At 41.6% G+C, this 25,154-nt stretch overlaps 1 protein-coding gene across 1 annotated transcript; it reads right to left on the reverse strand.

Annotated features, from left to right (window-relative positions):
• Positions 1 to 157: 157 nt before the first annotated feature.
• Positions 158 to 24,291, reverse strand: abcc6a (ATP-binding cassette, sub-family C (CFTR/MRP), member 6a). Its single transcript, XM_010766273.1, has 31 exons — positions 23,901 to 24,291; positions 21,015 to 21,191; positions 20,768 to 20,893; positions 16,086 to 16,223; positions 13,290 to 13,412; positions 12,646 to 12,707; positions 12,387 to 12,518; positions 11,129 to 11,335; positions 9,715 to 9,892; positions 9,373 to 9,534; positions 9,189 to 9,281; positions 8,439 to 8,642; positions 7,803 to 7,949; positions 7,589 to 7,676; positions 6,964 to 7,033; positions 6,754 to 6,880; positions 6,478 to 6,654; positions 6,189 to 6,356; positions 5,798 to 5,981; positions 5,418 to 5,502; positions 5,210 to 5,327; positions 4,878 to 5,085; positions 4,466 to 4,776; positions 3,977 to 4,176; positions 3,637 to 3,763; positions 3,188 to 3,289; positions 2,929 to 3,075; positions 2,646 to 2,804; positions 2,327 to 2,493; positions 2,025 to 2,219; positions 158 to 1,450 (listed from the first exon to the last, which is right to left on the reverse strand). The coding sequence occupies exons 1-31, from the start codon at positions 23,940 to 23,942 to the stop codon at positions 1,342 to 1,344; spliced, it is 4,533 nt and encodes a 1,510-aa protein (XP_010764575.1). The 5' UTR covers positions 23,943 to 24,291; the 3' UTR covers positions 158 to 1,341.
• Between the last annotated feature and the right edge of the window lie 863 nt (positions 24,292 to 25,154).

Below are 25,154 nucleotides of genomic sequence, written 5' to 3' on the forward strand. Positions count from 1 at the left end.
TATATGTGGATTCAGAGTCAAGCCTATCCATGGTTACATGCATCAAATATGACAATTTTTAATTCAATTCACTTTGGATGAACTCTGATGCAGAAGTAAGTAGAATTTGATTAATACAATACGTTAGACTCAAATAGACTTTATTATTCAGCTTGATGGTACAAGACAGTACATTAATAGTAAACGTGAAAAAATAACAAGCTTATTATAAAAAGTATAAATATAATACAATCCTTGAAACCTTAAGGACACTTAATACATTTTGTCAAATGACATAAATAAACTATAGGCTTTCTGTTATTGTCAAAACCAGTTAGACAAAAACAGTAAATGCCTCTTCTTTGAAAAGTTCATTGGGTTCTTTCTTGGAATCAAGAGTAAAGGTCAACGGACTATTTACACTGTCATGTCAGCACCATAAACCAATATTTTTTTATATTCTCTGCACACGGCCTGAGATGTGTGGTGAGGGCAGAGAGACAATCACACAGAGATTTATCACTATTGTTTTGAAGAGAAATTCTCTTCATTCATGGTGGTTTCCACTACCGGCGTCAGGTTAAGTCTGACCAGCAAGGTCTCTATTGACTTTCTTTATGTGTTTACTTTGACAGAAATAAACAACAGCCACACCATAGTTGGACGATTGCTAATGTGTTGGCTCACTTCAATGTTTTTCCGTTTTTTTTACCCTGATGTATAAAAGCTCCAAATTGGCCGTTTCCAGCAGAGATTTGGAAGGCAGTGAAACCTCACTTCCCCTGGGTTTTGCCAGGATGAACCTTTTGAAAGTTGCTTTGTCAAAGTGTTTCCCGTTCCAGTCTCCGGGGCACAAGATAAAATATCAGTTTACAATTACAAACTTGCCTCCTTCTTGGTATACAAGGCTAAGAAAAGTGTGAGTAAACATCAACGTTTGAGCCTGAGACAACATCATAAAAATATGTCATGTGCTTTATAACACTTACAAAAATCTACAAAAATAATACAGCTCCCATTCCAACAGAGAAAAATTATTTATGATTTGTGGTAGCTTGTAGCTCTGGGCTGAATCCTTTCATGTAAAACACGGACTCTACTACTATATATACAATATTAATAGCTTGGAGACTCTACAATCCACTGTAGCTTTCTTCTGAATGTTCATCATCTGAGGATAATAATGTCTGTAGTGTCTGTCAAAAACCAGCGCCAGCATCTGTTCTTGAGATTAATTGAAAATCCCCTCATGGAGAGGCGTTTTTGAGCTGCCACAAAGCTTGAAATAGCCCAATTTAACGTTAGCAAATAAGGTGCCACATCTGTACACCAGCTGCATGGAACGAAGCGCCCGTTGAAGACTTAGACCAGCCCGGCCTCCCGGCACATCCCGTAGAACTGTCCCCGCTGTGCAATGAGGTTTGTTGGAGTGTCCATCTCAGAAATGAGGCCTCTGTCCATGACGATCACTCTGTGAAATGATAAAATAGGCGAAAAGACAGGTTATAAATCCAGCATTTTTTGTAAAACAACCACTATGACATATAAATATAGAATAGGGCTGTCAAAGTTGCACTATCAAGGCCTATGACTGGGCATGGGATTAATATTTAGTTATGTAGTTAGTGGATTGTATTGTTGCAAGTACAAGTTAATTTGCTTTTCAAAATAATGCTGTCTTTAATAAGACCACATTTTTACAAAAAACACGTTCCCTTATTCTGATTTAAAAAATGTTTTCTTTAAACATTTTCCCAAAGAATTACAAATGTAGATAACAGGTCCCCAGAATCCAAAATAATGCTTTCGATTGCATATTTTATCTGGTCAACAGTAAAAAAGGTACAAATGAAGTTAGGTTACAGTGATACATAAGAGATAATAAGAGCAAATCCTTACATTTGAAAAGCAAATATTTGGTATTTTCATTGATAAACAATATATATATATAATCCAAATTATAATTATTTTTTCTTTCTTTCAGGGAACTAAAAGCCCCAAAATATCGTATCGCATCGTATACCTCTAAGTCTATTGTATTGTACCTTGTGTAGTCCATGATAGTGTTGAGGCGGTGAGCAACGGTGAGTACAGTGCAGTCGTCAAACTGTGTGCGGATTGTGGACTGGATGAGCATGTCCATCTCCAGGTCGACAGCAGCTGTCGCCTCGTCCAAAACCAGGATCTTTGTTTTCCTCAGCAGGGCCCTGGCCAGGCACACGAGCTGGCGCTGACCCAGACTGCAGAGACAAAGAAGAGGGATAAATCACACATTAGATACAATGCAGCCTGGGGACAGACAATGCATAGTTGTTTATCTGCATTGCTTTAAGTCATATCTGTATACCTGAGGTTTTCTCCTCCCTCTGAGCATTCATGGTTGAGTTTGTCTGGCAGATTTGAGATAAAGTTTTTGAGGTGGGCGAGCTCCAGCGACCTCCACACCTCCTCATCTGTGTAGCTATCAAAGGGGTCGAGGTTCATCCGGAGCGAGCCTGAGAACAGCACAGGGTCCTGAAAGAAAGGAAAACAGATGTTATTCATCACCTGACTAGTAGCAGGATTATTACATTGTCTTATTCTGCATTGGCTACGTTTTGCAGCTTATGCAAACAGTTTATGTGATGAATGCCAGGGCTTAGTTTCTGTTATTACTGCTGTCCCACCTGAGGAATGATAGTAATGCGGGATCTGAGGTCATGCAGTCCGATGTCAGCAATGTTCACTCCATCTACAAAGATTTTTCCTTTCGCTGCCTCCAAGATCCGGAAGATTCCCAAGGCAAGTGAGGACTTCCCTGCTCCTGTCCGACCCACAATTCCAATCTGAAAAAGGACATTTAAAGTCAGTATTTTTGTTGGATGTATTTATATGATTTAAGCAACTTGTCTTCCAGAAATCAAGCCCGGTAATAATTGCAAACTGTTTTGATCATACGAAATGGCTCACCCTCTCTCTTTCGTGAACTTGCATGGTAATGCCCTTCAGAGCCAACTCAAGGCCTTTACGGTACTGCAGCCCGTAGTCCTGGAACTCAATAGCACCTCTCTGAGGCCAAGCCAGGGGCAAGGAGCTGCCTTCGATACTCCAACTTGCCTGAAAGAGAGAATAAGAGAGGGTGAGTAAAGAACAAAAGACCTCCTGTTGTAAGTTATTGGATTCAGTGTCCTCAGCAGTGATTTTTTATGTGTGCAGTAGGAACACTGACCTCTTTAGCAGTCTCCGCATACTCATTGACCCTCTCCACAGACACAATGTTGTTTTCCACATCAGTCCAGGATCTCACTATCCAACTCAAGATTCCAGTCACCTGAAATATCCAATGCAACAAGGTTTTACTTTAATTATGTTCTTGTCTGAGATGTGCATGCATTTGCTGGTTGAGCATTTCAACTTTTCCCATTTTAGCCTTCAAATTGCCACATTTAGCATGCAACTACAGAACAGTCCCACAATATCGTGCAGTGTCTGTTTTGATGTTAATAGGATAGTTTGGATTGTCTGAACTAGGATTGTACTTGATGATAGTCTTTATAATAGCAACAATAGACACCTCAAAAACTCTAAAGTCTCCCTTTAATAGATCGGGTATTGGGACACCTCCAGAAGTGTTGTGTGAGAATGTGTGTGAGCATGTCTGTTGGCAGGACTTCTTACCTGGAGGGAGTGTGACACAGCCAAACCGACTATTCCTGGGCTCAGGGTGCCTTTTCCCATCACAGAGAGAATGGCGGCAGCTAAGACCACACCATTACCAACAAACTCCAGATTGACTGCCAGCCACCTGTGGATGTTATATTGATTTAGCTTTTAGGAGGCAAGTACCAAAAAGTGTCCTCATTTCTGAAGCCAGGAGTCATTTTTAGCCATTTAACAAAAAGGAATCGCCACAACTCTTGGTGCTATGAGTCATCACCATCCCTTATGAACTGTGAACTGAGCGAATGGATGTATAAATGGATTGAAAGCACATGATAATGATCATATAACAACTCACCGAGTGGCCACAAATCGGGGGAAGTAGGAGGTCTGATTGAAGTCCACCCTCTCATTAGCCTGCTGAATGAACCTGGACTGCTCGCCGAAGGCCCGGATGACGCTGGCGCCCTGCACCGTCTCGTTGAAGTGCGTGTAGATGGGCGAGCGGCTCACAGCCTCCAGCCTCCGCAGCTGACAGGATGTGGCGACGTAGAAGCTCTGTAACCCACAGTGGAAAAGTAAAACACCAGCTTTAACGAATGAAACCAAAAGAGAGCGCTGAGGGATTTCCCATAATTCCTAGTGAATGTGTGCAACGTCTTTGTCAGCACGTAGGGAACAAAACACAAGTGTATGGCAAGATCAGCAGGGTCGGTTTGGGAGCCGGAGATTTCCAATAACACATTGTAATAGAAACCAGCTCTTGCTGACCCGCCTAAACATAATACTCTCAAAGAAATAATAAAGAATAAAGTCTTTGGTGTTTAAAAGTTGGGGGGGAACGTACCTGGACAAAGGCGTAAAGGAAAGCGAGGGGCAGGATGATCACGGCCGCAAAGGGTGTCGCCATCATCACAATGATGCAGACTTCCATGAGTTTAAAAACGTAGCTCAGCATCATCTTCAAGCCTTCTGGAACCATGCAGTCGATGGCGTCGATCTCTTTGGAAAAGCGGTTGAGTAGGTTGCCACTGGGCGTGCACTCGAAGAAAGACATTGGAGAGTGCAGCACGTTGATCAGCAGGTCCATATGCAAGTGGCGGGAGGCGATGATACCACAGATGGAGATAGCGACAGTTGTCCCAAAGATCGCAATACCTGAAAAAAGGGGAAAGATGTTTTATCAAATCATTTGAGGATTAACAAACAAATGTCAACTGTTCACAGACAGTTTGCCAAGGAGGATTAATTCAACTGACCTTGCACAAAACCCAGCGCACCAAACACGGTCAGCTTGAGGTCCGTATCCGTCTGGGTGCCGTTAACAATCGGGTCATCAGCCCACATGCTCAGCCAGTAGTTGTAGGCCAGTGAGGCGCCTTGCTGAAAAGCATACAGGAAGACGATGGGGATGATGCTGACCAAGCCGATGGTCTTGAAGTACTTCTTGTACATCGCCAACCTCACCTGTTATAGAACAACACAACATGAACCAGTCAATTTCAAGGAATGATTTAGTAATGTATTTTTGGGCAATAAAGTCCAATTTCATACCATAAGTGTTGAAGTCAAAAGCAAAGTTCAGACTTACCCTTCCAGTGTTGGCCTTATCAGCTTTAGTGAGCTTGCCCAAGTCCTCTGGTACTTGTTCTTCGTCTGTTTCAGACACAGGCTCCATGTTCTGCAGGTTTGTATTCGTGGTGTCACCCCTGGAGGACACAAAAACCCAGAGGTCAGTTTTGTAAACAAGTAGCTCGCAAAGCCAAACACTTTTATATGATTTCCAATTGTTAACGTACCCAATAAGTTGCTCCTGTGACAGATCTCTGGAGAATGGCATAGAGTCGACCATGCTGAGACGAGCATTGGACCTCCTGGAACCAGCTGTGAAAAAGGGATTTTTGTTTTTAGGTTTTTATTGTGATTATTCATTTTTGAATGATGTTTGCTGAACATTAGCCAATGATCTCATATTTGTCTGTCAGCAAGATAACGGAATAATTATATGGGCTTATGTTATTAAAATGGGATGGTTTAACATGGGGCAAACAAGAATGGTTTATATCTTGGAGTGCACAAGTACAAAACATTTGTTACCAACTCCTGTGGGATCACCCAAGCAGCATGTGAATGCACCACTGGATTTGGCGCCATTCTAGTTTAACATAATTGTTCTCACCTCTCTGTATGGCGCTCTCTTTTCGCTCCGTGTTGGCGAATGTGTGAATGAAGTCGGCGAAGGCGCCATGGCGGCTGAGGAGCTCCTGGTAGGAGCCGCTCTCTGTGATTTCTCCATCTACCAGAACAAGGATGAGGTCAGCCTGCGGCAGGAAGCTCATCCCATGGGTCACTAGAATGCGGGTCTGTATAGCCAGCAAAAAATATCATGTTAGCTCAACCCAATACCAAATTAAGGCTTTCTTCAAAAAGAAAAGTGCCAGCAAAGTGGTGGTTTCCATATTATGATAATAATAGCGCATGCCGCATGCTTGTAAGTGGATTAAGGGTTGTAAAACTATGTTTTGGCTCTTTGCAGCTGAGTTGCATTTGGTTTTTATTACATAAATTACCTTGTCCCTAAGGACTCCCTTTGGTCCAACGACTTTGTCAAAGATGTGTTGACCGACATGTGCATCAACAGCAGACAGAGGATCATCCATTAGATATACATCGGACTTTCTGTAGACGGCCCGAGCCAGGCTCACTCTCTGCTTCTGCCCACCGGAGAGGTTCAATCCCTGCGTAGACAGAATCATTCAAAAGTTTCAATATATATATATATATATATATAATAATATACTCAGAGGATTGAGAGACAAGAAAGAAAATCATACAATTTACATTTATCCCTTTTTGTACCTTTTCCCCAATTTCTGTAGCATCTCCAGCAGGTAGGATTTCTAGATCTGGCAGCAGTGCGCAGGCCTCCAGCACTCGGTGGTACCACGTCTTCATTTTTTCACGGCCAAATATGATGTTGTCTTGGACTGTGGCATTCTGGATCCAGGCCTGTTGGGGCACATACGCCAGGGAGCCCTGTGAAGACAGATATCCAAACAGAGACTGTCAGTATTTATTAAATGATGAAGCCCACAACTAAGAATAGAACTTGCTCTTGGAAAAGAAGCTCAGCACCTTAACACTGACATGACCGCTCCTTTTCTCTGTTTCACCAAGCATGGCAGACAACAAGGAGGACTTTCCACTGCCCACATGTCCAACCACAGCAACGAGGGAACCTCGTGGCACATGGATACTGATCCTGTGAACAAAGAAAGGAAGTGTCCTGTAAGTCTATCTTTGTTTTTCTTGTAAGTTAACTATTCTTTTATGTGTAATTCATACCTTTTAAGACATGGAGGGCCCTCTGCAGACCAACTAAAGGTGCCGTTTTCTATCACCACGTCTTCACCATCTAAACAAAAAAGAAGGGTTGAACAAAAACAGCAAACCCTGCAATAAACACTGAAGACAGGATAGGTCCTTTCAACCTGAGCCACAAACAAACTTTCAAAACAAAATTCCACTTTGAAGTTACTCGTCAGATTACAGCCTGGGCATAATTACAAGTGAATTTGCTTAATCATTCAAATTACAGAGCTGTTGCTTTTTCAAGAGCTGTTTTAGGAAGTGTTGACAGGTTACAGACAGAGGATTGCCTATTGCTATTTTTCTTTTTTATTCCTCTATGAATCATATGTCTGATTTACGTTCAACCGCTAAATGGGAACATCCTATAATTACCCTGTCTGACAGTCAGCCAGGGACCCAGGAAGTGACAGCGAATATGATCCATACAAGGCTGTGGTACTCCAAAGATATAAACAACTAAATCCAGTGGTTGAATTATATTGATTATGACAGTGTAGAAATTAAGGCAGTTGTGGGGAACAAATTGGTGAAATTAAACAGTGCAGAAGAGTAGTTTATTCATTGAGTGTTAAGGTTTATACATCGGTGGTGTTCTTACCAGAGGTTGATGGAGCTTTTGAGACGTTTTCCACCTTCAGTTCCTCAGAGCACAGGTACTTCCCCAGACGCCTCAGTGAAACCATAGCCTGAAACAGAGTCAGTGGTTTTTTAACTCCATCATATCAAACCCATAACATATACCTCATCAGGCACCATAGATGGAGAGAAACATCTGAGCGCAATCAACAGTTATAAAATGAAACGTCGCCTACCTGCATCGTCGTGCTTATAGCGAATGGAAGCTGGCTGAGCGGGGTCTTCAGGATGTTGATCAGCGCCATTGAGACAAAAACTTTCTGTGCATCCAGCACATTCCTGTCATCGAGCGTCACATACACTCCGAACATGGAAAAGGCAATCTTTCGGGAGAAAAAGATGGTAAATGTAAACTTTTACACAACTTGTTTTATCTCTAGAGACATTCCTAATATAAATGCAGATCTTGATGAGGGTTTTAATTTGTGATACGGGTCACATGCATTAAATCTACTCATAAAGTTGTCCAATACGGTTTTATTAATTGGTTCCATAACGGATTAATTGTTTGGTCCCTTGAATGCAAAACAATTGTGAGTCTAGAGGTATGTCTTTATATATCTTGTTTTAACAGTTTTAAACCCAAAGATATATATTTTAAAATGATATAAAATCTGGAAAAGCCAGAAATCACCTTAATTGAGAGGCGGGAAATAGCATTTTAGCAAGTTTGACAATTATTCGATAATCAAAATAGTTGGTCTGTTGATCAACTAATGATTTTTTTTAAATCCTTTGAAGCTCTTAACAATATCAGTTTGAGATCTGTTTTTAGATGTTTTATTGGTAGCTCCTTGGAATTGTGCTCTTACCAGAAAAGAAGAGGAGTTAAAGGATGCAATGGAGATGGAATAAAGGATCTGAGATTTCTTCAGGGCTTGGAGCTCTTTTTCTCTGTGGCCCAAAACCTTCTCCAGGAAGGCCTTCTCCCAGGCGTAGAACTTCAGGATCTTTATTCCATTCAGGATCTCATTCATCAGTCTGATGCGGCCGTCCATGCACTTCATCTGGATCTCCTGTGGACCAGACACAAAGGTTTTTTATTAAAATATACAACCCAAAGCTGAAACTGCAGCACAGTAGAAAGACAATTACCAGACCAAAGCAAATACATGCATTTGTGAACATGGGTTTGTCTGCGCTCGTTACAGCTGTAGTAGTATTCCTGAACATCTTAAAACTGGTTTAATTCAGTAGGAATTTATTGCTTGTAACTTTTTTGTGATTTTTACGACAAGGAAACAACAAAGGGTCAGGAATGCGGTCACTGCATTCAAGACTCAGTTCGATTAAATTGGCATAAAATGGACAGAACCCTCTGTTGTTTTTCCAAAGAAATTAAAAAATATGTTTTCCAACTGCCCACCCTTTCCTTTCATTGTTTTTCAAGCACTTTATATGGGTCAGACATCAAAAGGACAAGAGAGAATGTACCATCCAGGCCAAACTCCCACGCGGCTCTTCAGCCACTATCTAAACCAGCTGTGGCATCCCTGACCCAACATGCCAGATGTGGGGGCTACTGTGGGGGAAGTGTAAAATACTCCTACAACTGCTTTTACCTGGAGCTTGCTTCTTTTCTTCGCTATGAACCCGTTGAGTGGAAAAATGAGAATGACAGTGGCGATTCCTGCGAGAGCCGATGGGCCGAGATGCTGAAAAAAAACAAAGAATATAAAGATGTCAAAGCCCCTTTTTAAGTTAAAATACAGTACGAATGAGTCATTGTGAAACATTTTGACATACCTGCCAAAGGAAGAAAAGACAAAGAGCAATCTCAATAGGAGCCAGCCAGACAGCGTTGAAGTAAACCACAAAGTCCATGAGCTTCTGAGTGTCAGCCGAAACCAGATTCACAATCTCGCCCACGGTGCAAGTCCTCCTGGCAGCGCTGTTTATCACCAAAGACTGGATTGTCAACAACAGAGACAAAGACATTTTAACCTTCAGTTGTCCACTATATATTCACGCCCTCGAAAAGACCTCAGACTATCATTGATCTTAGAGACTGCTTTTGTCGTTGATATTTAAGGTGTAATTTATGTGGCGCTAAGAGGTCAGCGGCTACTTGTCCGCAGATAAACCCACCTTCCTGTAAACCAATCCCATGACAGCGGTCTTCACCCTCATTCCCACTGTGAAGCAAGTGTACATGTACTGATGGCTGAAGAGGGACTGGAGACAGGACAGCAGGAACATTAGAGTGGCGTAGAAGTAGCCTTTCCACAGTGGAGCATCTTCGTCTCTCATGAAATCCAGAAGAAGACTGTGGAGGAAGAAATTATGAGGATGATTACACACTTTCAGATTTGATGTAGTGCTACCATAACCCTTTTCCTATGTACGATTTCCCCTGGAAAGTAGTGAATGAAACCAATCAAAGCAGACAGCCCTGTCAACATGATTTTTTTAACTGCGTTTTTTCATTCAATGTGGTGTTATATTACTTTCATTGTCTGCCTTAAACCAGTGGCTGCTGGCCGACGGTTCCACAGAAAGTAGCTTGGGTTGCACAACAGTGGTCAGCCTGCGGCCAGCTGCCCTCACACTTGGCCAGTGGCTCACTTATTGTGGTCCGACAGCATTTCTGCCATTTAGAGCCTCCTCTTCCTCTCGGCCTGCCGTCCTTGCTGGAACACAGAGGACTGTTGTCCCGACTACTTTTCCTGCTCACAGCTCCATGACCGTAATTAACACTTCCACTGCTGCTGTGCTGTGCTGTGCTGTGCATCAACAACAACATTCCAGTCTGGCTAGTGGGATTTGGTTAGCCATGACCTTCTTTTTCATTGCAGCCAGCTTCTGTTGTCGTGTGGTTGTCTGAGTCTCAAATTATTGAAAAATAAGACGATGAAGGTGATATCTTAGGTGCTTTAGAGTTTTTACACTGTTACACTATCTGTCTATTTAAAATGTGGTATTTTCCTACAATCTGCCAAACCCATGTTTCTTGAAATAATGGCAGGAAAATATGATCTCTTTCACTTAAATTGCTTAATTAAATTGGATGATTCTACCCCCCAAAACACAATAAAAACCTATTTTTACTCCTGGGCTGCAGTCCATTCAGGTAATTTGAGCTTGAACGGAGGTTTAGAAATATGGCTGCAACATCCCTTAATACAGTCCACACAATGCCATTTGGTCTGTGGGACTCACTACTAAATATATAATTGAAAAACTCAATAACAACATCTATTTAAAAAAAACGACATGGTTACTTTGAACTCAAACCGTTTTATGAGCAGTTTCTTTAAGAACTACTTGTTATCAAAACACAACTGCCTGATTTATATTTTCAGGCGGAAGAAACAGACTATAAACATTTGGGATTTTATAAAATCTTGTTGTTTTGGGTGCTGTGTGCACCACAAACCAAATACCCTTGAGCTGTGGGGTAGCCTACCGGATTAATGTACCTAATAACTCCTAAAATTGGCAGCTTTTATTTGCAAGATTCGCTGATGATGAGAGCAAAATTAAGATATTGGGTCACTCTTACCTGAGCACCTGGGGGATGGCGAACATGAACACATCGTGGAATATGATGCACAGTGTGCCGGTCAGAAAGTATGGGCCGAAATTGCGTGCCAGCGTCCTGAGCAGGAAGAAACCAGAGCTCTGCTCCTTCTGCAGCTTCCGGAGGAGCTGCGCCTGGTCCGGCAGTCTGCTCCCCAGCGCCACACCCAACGCTAAAGCCTTCTCCTGCCTGCCAGAGAGAGAGAAAGCCCGTTACAGACAACACATCTGTTTCAGAGATGCCCGAAATTATGCTGGCGCCTTTCAAGCTTTTACTGTAAAACAGACTGTAAAAAAACCCTGTTGTTAATCATACCATCACCAACGGACTCAAGAATTCACCAGCAGTAAAAAGCATTATTCACTGACTGATTATTGTACTTAACAAGGGATCTTCAAAGCACAGGATCATGTTAACAAGCTTTGACACATGGCTCTTGCCCTGACATTATGCTGCTGCATGTCCTCAAGGGACTCCTTTGGACCTATTTCTGGCCCAAAATGCCTCTGTTGATGAGTTGTCCCGAATGTCAATTTACCGCAATCATGACAAGGCATGCTTTGCTCGGGTCATTAATTCAGCCAGCACCATGCTGACTGTTGACCACATTGCAATAAAATGAAATGGATTCTTTGGCTGTTAAGCTGTAACAATAGAGAGACAACTGAGAGACACGTTATGTTGGATCACATGCGTGGGGCAAAATAACCATATGAGCCTGAGGAAACAGAAAGAACACAGTAGGACAAGTCGGGCTGAGAAAGATAATATATGGATTTCGTGATTTGAAACTAGATATGGTCTTAGATTTTGGATATTGTAATGTAGCATACATTTATTTTCCTGGTTTTAAAGCCTGCATTACAATAAATGGATGGAATTCTTCCAAATTCACGAGAGAGTTCCAGCTGTTTTAGTTTTATGACCAACATTTCTGTAAAACATGTCTCTTCTTTACTTTCGTGTTTTTTGCTAATTAGGAAATGTTAGCATGCTTATTCGTTAAACTAAGCGTGTTAGCTTTGTCATTGTGAGCCATGAAGCTCAAAAAGAACAGCATAAAGCGTTGCAGACAGAGCCCTGTTCATTGTAATGAAGGTTGCTAGGTGGTGCATGAAGCCAAACAAATTTGACGGACTAGTATAAAAATACCCGGAGCCAACGGTGATTTACTTTTTACAATACCAAATTACCAGGGTACCCTTTAATCAGCCTGAACTGTATCAACAGGCGTTCTCACTTTTGAAGTTCGGCACATTCATCCGTCCAGTTCTCTTCCAGCTCAGAGATGATCTTGCGCGATGTGTCTTCCTCCCTCAGCGTCCACAGGTCCTCTCCTGCCAGCGGGGTGCGATATCCTTTCACAACAAGCCTGAAGAGGATGATTCATGCACGTGATCGTCAACAAAACACACATATTATTGTAAACAAGAGCAAACTGTCACTATAGTGAGTCAGCCGAAGCCAAAAAATTAGTGGGTTCTGAAGAACCATCTTACCCAGTGAACCACCAGAAGAGAATCTTTGAGAGGAAAGAGGCATCTTGCACGGGACAGGGATTCTGCAACAGATTAAAGACCAGACTGTTGTTTTCGTAATAAATCTGCCACCACTTTAAGGCTTTAAAGACGTACACACAGTCAGTTGATGGTTCAATGCTGCACTTGTGAGGAGTGTGTTAAAGAAGGCTAATGTGTGCAAACAGCCCTGGACAGTAAGGTGGTCCATTGTGGGGGGAGCAGAGGCCATGAACTCCCACAAAACAGAATAAATAGATTTCAGTGTTAGCACAGGGTGAAAATGACGTCCTAAGGTCTAGCGTAGGCATAGCGGAAATCTGTCATCATGCTAAAACTGTCCAACACGTGGATACACACACACACACACACACACACACACACACACACACACACACACACACACACACACACACACACACACACACACCCCTCATAACAAGCCAAAGCGGTGAAGTGAGAGTGGAAGGAAGGAGGGAGGGTAATCGCATCGTTTCCTCCAAAAGGTAAAAATGTCTTGACAACAAAAGTTGAAAACCACAAGATAGCTGTTCAGGCCTTCCCCCGGATGTTGGATTGGAGTGGAGTTTTTATGAAGAAAGTGGGATACATTCTCCTCTGCTTACCTTTTGAAATGTGTTTTTTCCCTCTGGAGGCTGGTCAGCAAAACAGCACAGGAAGAGCTGGGCCAGTTGGATTGTGAAATAGGAGAAAAAGGCGAGGTATCGTACGATATCAGATGCAATGCCCTGTGGAATAGGAAAGCACAGATTAAAGAGGCTGCTGTAGGGCTGAAAGTGCTTCAGGCAGAGTTCCTTGAGTTTATGGTCTCAAGTTGTAAGAAAGTTTTTCTATGTTTATTCTAGGGACACAAAATGAATTGGCTTTGTGGCTGTGCTCATGCCACAGAAAAATAACATTTATATTAAATCAAGATATAGGGACTTCAACAGCATCCAAATGTATGCCTTTCAACCTAAACTAACAAATCAAACAACATCCTGTGGATTACAGCGTCATTTATCTCCGCTGTGGTTTGTATGCAGTTTCACAACAACACAAAAATTCATTACATGACTTCCCATGCTTACACATAGTATAGCAGAGGATATGGTTTATACACCAAAAACACAGACACAATAAAGAGTATTTTTGACCTTTAAGCTAAATCAAGACTGAAACCTAAAGTCTTTAATGGTGCACTTTATATAAATGAAGCGCTAGTTACAGCTGCCCTTCAGTCACGCTAAGAGCCCGTATCTGTAAATAGGGAGATTGTGGTTTCACAAACCAGCACCCTTACATTCAGTCAAGGGAACAGCTGCAATATTAACCACTCAAGAGACTTTTGTGAAATGTAGGACTTACATGTTATTCTTGACATACAGAAACTGTGGGGTTTGGCAGAGGCATTTTTTACTGGGTGAAGGGCATTGCCAGAGCCTGTCTGTTGCGCAGCAGAGTGGCTAAGCATTAAAGTCAGAGCCATGGTAAACAGTAAAATTACTTTTTCAGAAGAAAAGTGTGGAGCTTTATTGAGAAAGGTGATACGACGGGGCCAAATGACAGGGTCAGGATGGTCGGAGAGCGGGCGGGTAAAAATGTATGTCAAGTGAATAAGAATGGCCAAAGGTCCACAAACATGAACTCAGTCAACTACAGCCAATTAAGCTGCAATGTGAATAACATACTTTCTTCATTCATATTTAAAATAATTTGCCATTACAATGCGTAACACAGCAGATAGAGAACTGTGCAGCACACTTCTGTTCTTGTGACATCTATCTAAGAAAATAATATATATTTTTAATTAGCTTGATTACTAGACAAAAAAACATTTCAGCATCTGTAGTTAAACATTTTACAAGATATACTAATTGTGTTCGATTGAATTATTAAGGACATTTTAAGCAAAATGTCGGCAAAATTGAGATGCTAATTAGGCCTTCTAATTCGCCAGTAAACCAAGCAGCCTACAATAAGTTAAAGTTGCAAACCAGTCACCCTTGCCATCTAAGTGCTGAACAAGGGTAAGTTCAGCTAGATTTGGCCATGTTTTATGGTGTTTGGAGATTAACTTGAAAATCACGAAAGCCACCAATAGCAGCAACAGATGATTAGTCTTGTTGGTTAAATGTAGGATACTTCAGCACTTGGCAAAGGAGTTTCCATATCCAATTAGCAATTATCAACTATTTTTTCGTCAAAGGCAAAAGACACTTTAAATGGGCATTTGAGGAAAGGGTTGTCAAATATAATATGAAAAACAGTAGCCCAGAGACAGGAAATAGGGGAAACAGCAAGCCTGGCTTTTTACAAAGATAACAACATCCTTAAACTAGCACTCTGCAAAAACACGAACTGTTGTTTTCACTCTTAACGTATGTTTAAGTCCTTGTGCTAAATTTGGCTAATTAGCTTATTTAGCTAGCAGTTGCTTTCTAAATCTCAGTCATATAAACTTCTTGTTAATAAGTGGATTTACTAACTCCATCTTAACTTTGATTATATCTTCTGTTAGAAGCATACTTTTGAATTTCAGTAGCGTTCCCTCCTATGACCAGGCAAAATGTGATGGTAATGATGATATTTTAATCTTTAGAGAAGTTGATTAACACAACACATGTGCCTATGAATTTGGTTAATCCATACAATTTATGTTGGAGGAATGTATGGGTGTCTTGTGTTTGAATGAAATTAAAACATCTGTGTCTAAATTGTAAATGAACTCGCATTATGTGTGGATGCATAGATTTCCATCTGGCTGTGTTTACAGCAGTGTAGGCCCATAAACACAGCGCTGACGTTCCTCTGGTCTGACCCTGGGCTGCCATGTCTCACCAGCATTTATCCCAGAGCCTTCATTACTCTCCCCCAAGCAGTGTGGGAATGTCACATTGGGGACGATAAAACAGAAATATGGATGTGAGTGTGTTTGTGTGTTTTTTATAGAAATGCAAATGCGCCTGCCCCACGAATGCTTAAATAGAAACGTACCCCATATAGGCTACAACAATGATTGCAGTGTCTGACACGAGACACAGGAAGAAAAGACACTTAAACACACACAGGCTTGACCAGAATTGGCAGTGTCATCCTCCAACACTTGGTTAACTTTGGGTTACCTTGGTTGAAATTGGGGGATGAGACAAACTCTTTGCTGACACAGGTTATATCTCAAGCTGTGCTGCTGGAGTCTTGTGTCTAGACTACTTGTGGGAGTAGACCTGATTAGATATGCCTGCATGGTGTTTGGACACTGCAAGTTCACTGAGTTCAAACCTGACAAACACATTGAATTGCCCTTCATTTTAAACTTTGGCTTTTTTCTTGATGCTTGAAATATTGATATTGACGGTATTTCTATTAAAGATGTAGTGGTACTATTCCATATGATTTGATAGGCCACACCAAACACATACCTCGTCCATAGCCAGCTGGATCTTCGCCCTGAGAGGCACCAGGGAACAGATAACAGCCAAGACCCAGAACAGGAAGAGGAATATAGAGGAACGGCAGCCTCTTATTCTTTCCAACTGGATGATGCATAAGGCCAAGATCTAGAGAGGGACAGAGACAGAAAGAGTAATTGTTTGAATTCACATGAGTGGATCTGACAGCAAACGAGAGGAAACAACTTAATCCCCAAGACAGAAAGCGCTCAGATCTGTGATGCCACATTTTAGAAAAGCCTGAAGCAACTCAACATGGACAAGAATATGGTTCATTTGAAACTACGAGTTGCCTTTTTGGATTTACATGGCAGGGAGATTAATTGTGTTATTACTATAAGGTCTCAATTTCAAACCAAGTGGTCTTGGTGAATTTCTTTTTACTTAATCTGTGGGAAAACATTTTTTTAAGACTGCCATTCAGCACTACTTCATTCAGTTGGAGGAAATAAAGTCCTCTCCCTCCTGTATTAACTGTGGGTATCAGTGCCAATGTTTCCATCACAGCAGAGGGTGTAATGAGATTGAGTCTGATCTAATGCAGCCAATGGTGGTTTTGAAAAAGAACTTGAGTTTCTGGGATTTCCCTGGCCGCAGGCGCAGCTGTGATCTGACTGACTACCGCTTATAAATGACACATGTATGGTATGCCGCATGCCCAGCACTCACCGCTTTATGTTATTATATACTTTCCTTTAAAAAAGTTCTCAATGCTGTGATGTTTTTTCAAAAGTTGGCCTGATTCAGTGCTTGGATACGGCCGTCTGCCTGTCCTCAGGAGTCATGTGTCTGCTGTGAACCAGCAATTGGTTCCTCTCTGCACGTTTGCCAAGTGAGACGTCACTTTATCATGCCAGCTCATCACCAAATTTTGGGAAAGCTGGTTTAGGTTTCCATAATGACTACAACATTGGTAACTTTGGGATCAGCCACAATACTGTTATAAACTATAGCTGCCTGTTATTTCTGTAAGTTTTCCCAACAACAACCTTATACACTTCATGTGAGATGTGTACAGATTTCTGTGTGGTAGCCAAGAGATTGAACATCTTTATGTGCTTAAGTGGAAACAAACAAACAACATAAAGACTTCTCATTTACTTGCTGTGTTGACTCACTGATTTTTTCATTCTTTTGTTCATTCATTTTCTCTACACAGTCTATTGAAGGATGAGTACAGAAAGATAGGCACTTACAAACATACCTATGGGGAATTTAGAGTCTCCAGTCCACCTGACTGGACGTTGGAGCCAAAAGGCACACAGGGACAACGTACCAACTCAAAGTCATGTGAAAGTCCAAGAAATTAAAGTGTTTTGGGGTGAATACCTTTCAAAGTGCACATGGTCAATCTGATCCGCATTTAAACCAAATAACACCACTTTATGTTCCAATTGTACATTGATTGTCCCCCCAAGTGTTGATCAACCTAACTCTCCCATGGGATTGCATGATCCCATGGGATGTATCAGTCAGCAGCAGAAAGCCCATGGTAAGAACTTGATGTTCTCAACTGCTGGTACTTAAAGAGCTATACTGATGTGGCTGAGGCTGCATCAGCCCCATCCAACCTTAACATTAGTGGGGAATTGTAAAGCTGACCTTGGGTCAGCATTTGAGGGCAAGGACCCTCCTATTCCTAGCCTTCCGCTGTGACTTGCCATACTGCTGCAAACCATCAGCCCATCTGTTTGTAGAAGTCAGTGGGTGGAACTAAGTCCATCACCGAGCCCAAATCAAAAACCCTACCTTATAATTATACAGGAAGTGTGCAGCGCTTTGGGAAGGAATTGGAATTTACATCATGGTATTGCTGATTATAGTCAATGTCATGTGTGTGCTTTTCATCAATAGTGACCACAACTCGTTCGTGGGCTGCAAACTGTTCCTATACATTAAGTTGAGTTTAAGGGTACAAAACAAGTTGGTCGGAGAAACAAGAGCACAGTGTTCTAGTCCTGTACCCGGGGAGCGGGTGGTGGTGGATGGCTACAATCAAGAAAATTATATCCTTTAATAAAGATAGGTCTGGCAACTCCATTTAAAGATTGGTGACAAGCTCTTCATCTGATTTAGTGGATGTTTGTTTGTCTGATACATTTTATCCTCAAAATAAATGACCTTCATTTGAAATATGTATCTCATATCTGGGAATACAAGAGACGTCTCAGTGTATTTTGACCAAAACACGTGCTGCTATTTACTCAGAAGTCTGAAAAGACCACAGATGACCAAGGGTGTCTGACTTGGAGACTGTGCAGGACCTGTATAAGGCTGCAGAGAGAGAGGAAGCTTTGGGAGTAAGAGTACATGATAATTTCAGTATTAGAGGCTCACTGGGTTACTACACCATGCCTTCCTTTCTGGACTCAGCACCCTTGTATGGCATTGTACCATCTTACATCACTCCTGCTGAGGGTAAACAGCATTTTAAACTTGCCATGCCACCCATGTTGCCAGCTGCACCCCTCTTCTGTTTGCTGCTACGTACTCATCAGTCAAGTATAATTTAAAATCTGCAGAAAATGAGTGGGATCAATGTTCTGAGAAACATTTTGGGTTGTTTCCATCAACACTGTCCACTGAAACAATTCTCTGATTGCATACCAGCCCTTGTTTTATATAAATAATGTTCTGTTGCCCACCCTACATGCTACCCTGATCCAGGTAGGGAGGGCATTAAACAGGCATTGCCATTTAGATTTGAAATGTTTGGATGAAAAGAGTCAAACAACATTTTTAACTGTAAGGGCATTCGGAAAGCGTAGACCTCCGCCAAGTGCATTTCCTTAAAGGAAGAAATCATGGCTGTATACGCCCTGTGATTTGAATCCACACCAACATTTGATTGGTTCTTCCCTCGCCCATGTTACACCCTACACCCAAGTTAGATGGAAATCAGACTAGTAGCTTTTTGTAATGCTGACAAAAAGTTAAAAAAAAAAAAAAATGAAAAGCAAGAAAATTAAGAATAAAGATCTCAGTCTAAAGATATCTAGACTGCATAGCTCTGTGCAGGTCTTGCACTAATTTGGATCTAAACATTTGAGTAGTTTGAGTAGTTTCTCTTCAGACCTGAGAAAAGATAATCAATGTGCAATATGGATTCTGGGCATGGCTTTGTTTATTCAAAACTTCAGGTTTTCTTATTTCAGGGTAAGGTTGGATGAATGTTTCGTCCATTATCTTTTCTTCCTTTCCTGCATTGCAATTAAACACGTCCGACCATACTGTAAATACAGTCTTGGGCAGAACAATGGCGCTAAAAAAAAAAAAAAGCTGGCGTCAAAACTTCCAGTCCAACAGCACACCTGTAGCCTATATAAAGACGGAACCTTTCTATGTAATTAGGTTTAACATAGGCTGCAATTGTGTTTCGTCACCTCTGTTGTGTTCGGTGGTTTTTTGTTTTTTTTATGGGTGAACAGAAAGTTTGGCAGGGATTCAAATGAGCTTGATTTGAAGCACATGATTAGTCAATGCACTGCCACCACTGAATATGTGCATGCAACAACATGATTGAATAAGCAGCAAGAAAACCTTTGATTCAATAAACTTAAATAGACTAACACTGGCCATCCTGCTGAAGTTCATGAGAAAGTAAATCCTCACAGTTTACCACTGCTATGACAGAAATGGAGGGAAAACATCATAGTATACTTTGGAAAATAATAACAATGTTTTCTTTAGGACATATGGTCTCTCATTTGCACAGCACCTACCGATCACATTTTTCATTTATTGAAACTTTGCATGTACGTATGTATGCCGATTTCACCTCAAGCAGTAGCTGATGTCACTATGTATCTGCGCCCTGATGAGTGATGGTCAAATACTGGCGGAGTTTACAGGGCAATGTAATATTTGCAATGCCTGCAACACTATAAATCTAACCTTGGATATGCATCTTTGCACCTGGGTGTCTTGCCAACAAACTTTACATACATAGGCTTTATATCCTTTCATTTGCCTGCACATCGACATGTGAGACAGGCGGAAATATTCCCCAAACTCCTCTGTAACCCAGAGCAACGCAGGAGGGACAATAGATGTGTGATTTCAGCCACAAATAATAAGTCAATAAGCTTTTTCCATTAACAAACCTCGGATGCACTGAGAGTCTGTTAAACTAATGCATAATTAAATTATTCCTTGGCAAACCTGATCAGGGATAACCCACTAATGAGTTCCATTTGCTAATTAAAATATGTTTTAATTGCTTTAAAGTTACAAGCTATTTTAACTTTTTACTGACCCGTGAACAGTTTTACAACGCTTATAAGTTCTTCTATAGGACTTATTTTCATCTATTAATCACCTTGTGTTACCTTGAATTCTGTGTACTCAACAGTAAGGTTTAGTGACAATACATGTGTTTGGATGGAAGTGAGCATATCACTGGCTGAATTACACTTCTGCTGTGACAGTTTTTAAACAAATTCTTCTTCTCTGTTTTCTGATTCTTTCCCTGCAAAGACATTTTAGAAAAACAAGACTTTCTTCAAGAATTCAATATTCAACTGTGGGATCATTAACTGTATTCAATTAAGGCAACATGCTTTGAGGAGATGACATTTGATTTCAATATTAATCGCTTTGCAGTATTAAGTATAGCAGTTAGTGTAAAATCAGATAAGAGACACGGTATTTACCACAGTCAGGCTGCGTATGATGGGGCTGAGGAGGAAGACCATGTGCTGCTGGATCTCCTGGCTCCTCTCCAGCAGGATGTAGAAGAACTCAACGAAGCCAAAGGATGCCAACAGGAAACCCAACACCTGAACACGGATGGATGGAGAAACTTTACAGTGACCTTTGCCAACATTTATTTTTGATACTGGGGATCTTGTTGAGAGAAACGAATAAAAAAATCTGGCCAAATTATTTGCGAAGTCTCACCATCTTGGAGCTGCATAGGCAGGACGTTCGGATGCGACCGTGGTCATAGCAGTAGAGATAAAGGCAGTAGAAAGGGGCCAGCAACCACAGATAGATACAGGGGACCCACACCAATACTGTGTTCTGGAAACACTGGGTCAGGTCCGGGTTGGCTGTGTACCACGTACGGTTCCAGTCCTACAACAGAGAGAAAGGACAGAAGTTCGACATCAAGGGAATATGCTTAAGAGGTCAAACTGTGAGTTTATATCCATCATCTGACAAGACAGAGTATGTGAGAGCCAAAACCAGAGAACTCAGACTTGGTGCGCATCCTACGTTTCATCCATCAAGGCAGTGGAGAGTGAAACCACAGCAAGTCACAGTCTGCGCCCAATCCTGAAAGAGTGTGAGGTGGAGGAGGCCTTCTTTTGCTCAGAAAGCTGAGTCAGTTTGGGTTTTCTTTTCTCACCACGCAATGTAAGATGTCAACTCATTAAAAAGCTAGGTTAACGATTATACTAATAATGAAGCCGATAAACAATAAAAGTCCTGGCATCATAGCTGTGTTGACCAAATTCTGCCAGGAGTTTGAGATTATGTAACAGGATAGGTTGTCTCTTGTACAGGAAATACATATAAAGGGAGCTAAGTGGCTTGTTGTTGTCTTGCTACCCTTGTTTATCACCCCTCTGGCCTAATGAGGGGCAGGGTGTCTGGCTGTGCTAACAAGGCTGCCCTGCGGAGTCACCACAGGAAGTGGGTTAAGGCTTCTCGGCTGGTAGACTCCCAACTGGGATTAGGGACGGAGGCCGCAATTGGTGGCAGCTGCAGAGTCGTTATCTAATGCAGCCCTGCGGGTGAACCATGTGGGGCAACGCAGTACTGCTGCTCGAGGGGGGTGGTGTCCCTGCATGACCAGTTATTAATTCAAGTTTACGATAAATCACGACTAATTCCCACCTATGGAGCCACAAGGGTCTGAATCACAGTCTGACTGCCTGTTCACATCAGAGGTGGCCCACACATCTTTGCCATGCACATACATTCCCACATGGCTTAATCTTTATAGATGATGCATTTAAGGTTCTGTAAACAACACAGCATTTCATATACTAGTGGTCTGTTTGAGCACCTATGTATCAAAATCCAGTGATAAATCTCTAGAGGCACTCCGTGGGAGGCTATTTTCGCAGACCCTTCTGACTCCTGCGGTCTGTGGCAGGCTGATAAACAGAACCCTTTTATGTAAGGACTGCAACTTGTCAAATGCTCTCCAGGCCCTTTCTTGTGTATGTTGCCTATACTCATCCTGTTTCTCACCCTTAGGTGAAGTAGTTGCAGTTAACTTGTGGCCAACAGTTTGGCTATTTTTCACCGGAGAAACACAGTGATGTGAAAACAGTCGAGACTTTTGCTATGCTGCAAATCTGCTGAATGTCCCCTTTTTATATTTTCTAGACTTGGTAGAGCAACTCGGTGGCTCATAATGAGTTAAATAAATTCAACCATGCAATGGCTTGTGAGCAAAAAATAATCATGTACCTAATGTCAGTAAGTGACGTGTATGAACCAAGGACCCTGTAATTTGAGAAGGCATTGATCAACTCTCTTGACAGTTTCACCTAGACCTTCTGTTTTTTTAATTATAGGATTGCTTCATCTAAAATTAAAGAAGCTAAATGCACTTCTATCTCTTAGATAGGCCCCTTTTAAATGTCTTAAAAAGCTTGTATTGGTGTTTATAGGTCTAAACTCTTCTGCTGAGATGGATTAGCTAGTTCAGTATTAAAGCCACTTGTATCCCCATCAGTACCCTCGGGCTGTGACCAATGACTAAGCAATGACTCTGTTCCAAAAGTATGTGAAGGTTTGATTACTCTAGTCAATAACTGGAAGTACTTTGCAGTCAACGGTAGACAAACACATCTGTTAAAACATCCTCATTGCTCTCTGATGGATACAATGTGGCTCATAACATTGCATTTCATCTTTCATAACAGTTTAGTTATCCATTGTTTTAAGGGTTCTGAAAAAAACAGTCATAATGAGAAACAGAAACACAGAGGGAGAGGGAGTGGGGGGGGCGATTAAGAGGGAAGTAAGAAGTGCATTCAAAGGTTTTGGCACACCAGCTGGATCGCGGCCATTTATTTTCGAGCTGGGATTCAGAATGTGGAGGTTTGCTCATATACTAGACTCAAAAGCTTTTCCAACAACATGAGCTCACTCAGTTTGGCGTATCTCCACCTCTCAGCATCTCATTGTGCTGTACCACTGAGAACAGAGTGAATGCAACTCTGATACCCATCAAGGGTAAATTCTCCCATTCGGACTTGTTTTGTCTCCGATTTCAAATGCCCTCTTATATCTACGTATACATGACTGCAAACTGAGAAGGTCACTGTAAGCTATGGAGATTTTTTTCCTGTACTGCTGAGTGCTGCCAGCTAACATTTTAGGTGAACCCATCTCACCTGTTCCTGTTCTGCACACTATTCTTTTATTTTTCATTCTACTGTTTACCAATAGATAAATGCCAATGAGCCTTTAGTACAAGCTAAAGACACAAAAACGACATTCTAATGAAGCCAATGCTAATTGCATTAATCCCTTAATCACATCCATGCTGAGGATCAAACAAGTTAACAGAAGTTAATAAGCAAAAGATCAAAAATAATATGCATTATAATGCACATTAGCAACAATGGGTGCTCTTTATGCATCAACACAAACATTACATGAGTATTTTACACATAAATATTAGCTTATATCAAGCAAGCATTGATTTTTGTGACAGTAAAAACTTTCCTGACGCACAAAAAAAAATCAAACTAGATAGGATTCTATATTGTCTGGAAATACACAAGAAATAGCTCAGGGTCAGTGAATGCATCACAAACTCACCCACAGAGGGTCCAGGCCGCTGAGTCTGCAAAAGGCATCCATCAACTTGCTTCTCCTTCTTCCCTGATGCTCCACTTGTTGGGGTCGGTCAGCCCTGCTCCTCACGCTGGTTGTAGCACACACTCTTCACCAGTATGTTTGTGTGTGTGTGTAAGAGACTTTGGGGTAGATACTTTAGTTTATGTGTCCCTATTAGACTTTCCCTCTCTGGCTAATGGTTGTAAATCTTAGTTTTAGCTGGTCCTTGCCTCTCTGTCTGGGTGGCACGAGCTGTGTTTATTAGTGTGTGTGTGTTTGAGTTTGTCTTCATGATTTTTCCTCCGCCTTTAATAAAACGTCTTCTCTCAATGAAACTCTGTTTCTCTCCTGCTGCTCTGTTTGAACTGCTGCTGCTCTGAGATCCTGTGTCTTTCTGACTCTCACTCCAGTCTGTCTGCTGTTTATGAGTGTATCCTTGTTGGGTGGGTGGAAATACCTCTCCCTCTCTCTCTCTCTTTCCCTCTCTCTTTTCCTCTCTCTCTCTCTTTCCCTCTCTCTCTCTTTCTCTCTTTCACTCACACCCCTCTCTCCTCTCCCACATCTGCTGGATTTCGATCAAAACACCACAGCAACTCCCCCTCATTGGGATGACAGTCTCACACCCAGACAGTGACACACTCCTCCCACTTTCACTCACTGCCCCTTACCTCCTTTCTCGCTCTTTCTCCCCCCCATCCTCCCCCTTTACCCACATCCGAAACCAGTTGTCTGACCACACAGTGTCTGTTTGTGCACAGACATACCTTTTAAACTGAATCCAGCCACACTCACACAAATGCCACGATTTTAAAACCTTCACTATATCCAGGATCTTATCAACCTTAGTCACTTTTGTGTGACAACTATTCATATGTAACACCAGCGTGGTGCAAAGTTTAACATATTAGCATGTAGGTGTGGAAACCCCTTTGCAAGTGGACACTAGCGCTAATCTATCATATACTGCATGAGTCACAAACTTATGTTTTTCAGAGCAGACATTTAGTGGAAAATGTAGAGTGGCCTGGATGGCGTAAACCATCACATGCACTTCCAAGTATTGCAAAAACTTGCTGATATAGGAAGAAAATGGAAGTCATTCAGTTAATAAGTCATCGCATTGGACTGAAACTTGCATGGTAAGTGGAAAATGTAAATTCATCATGGACCAAAAAGTGCCATGTTGAACTGAAGAGGGTTTATGTTGGAGTACATTTAGTCGGTATAGGTAGCCAG

This window comes from Notothenia coriiceps, unplaced genomic scaffold, assembly GCF_000735185.1.
Source record: "Notothenia coriiceps isolate Sejong01 unplaced genomic scaffold, NC01 NC01_scaffold00003273, whole genome shotgun sequence".
NCBI classification, from domain to species: domain Eukaryota; kingdom Metazoa; phylum Chordata; class Actinopteri; order Perciformes; family Nototheniidae; genus Notothenia; species Notothenia coriiceps.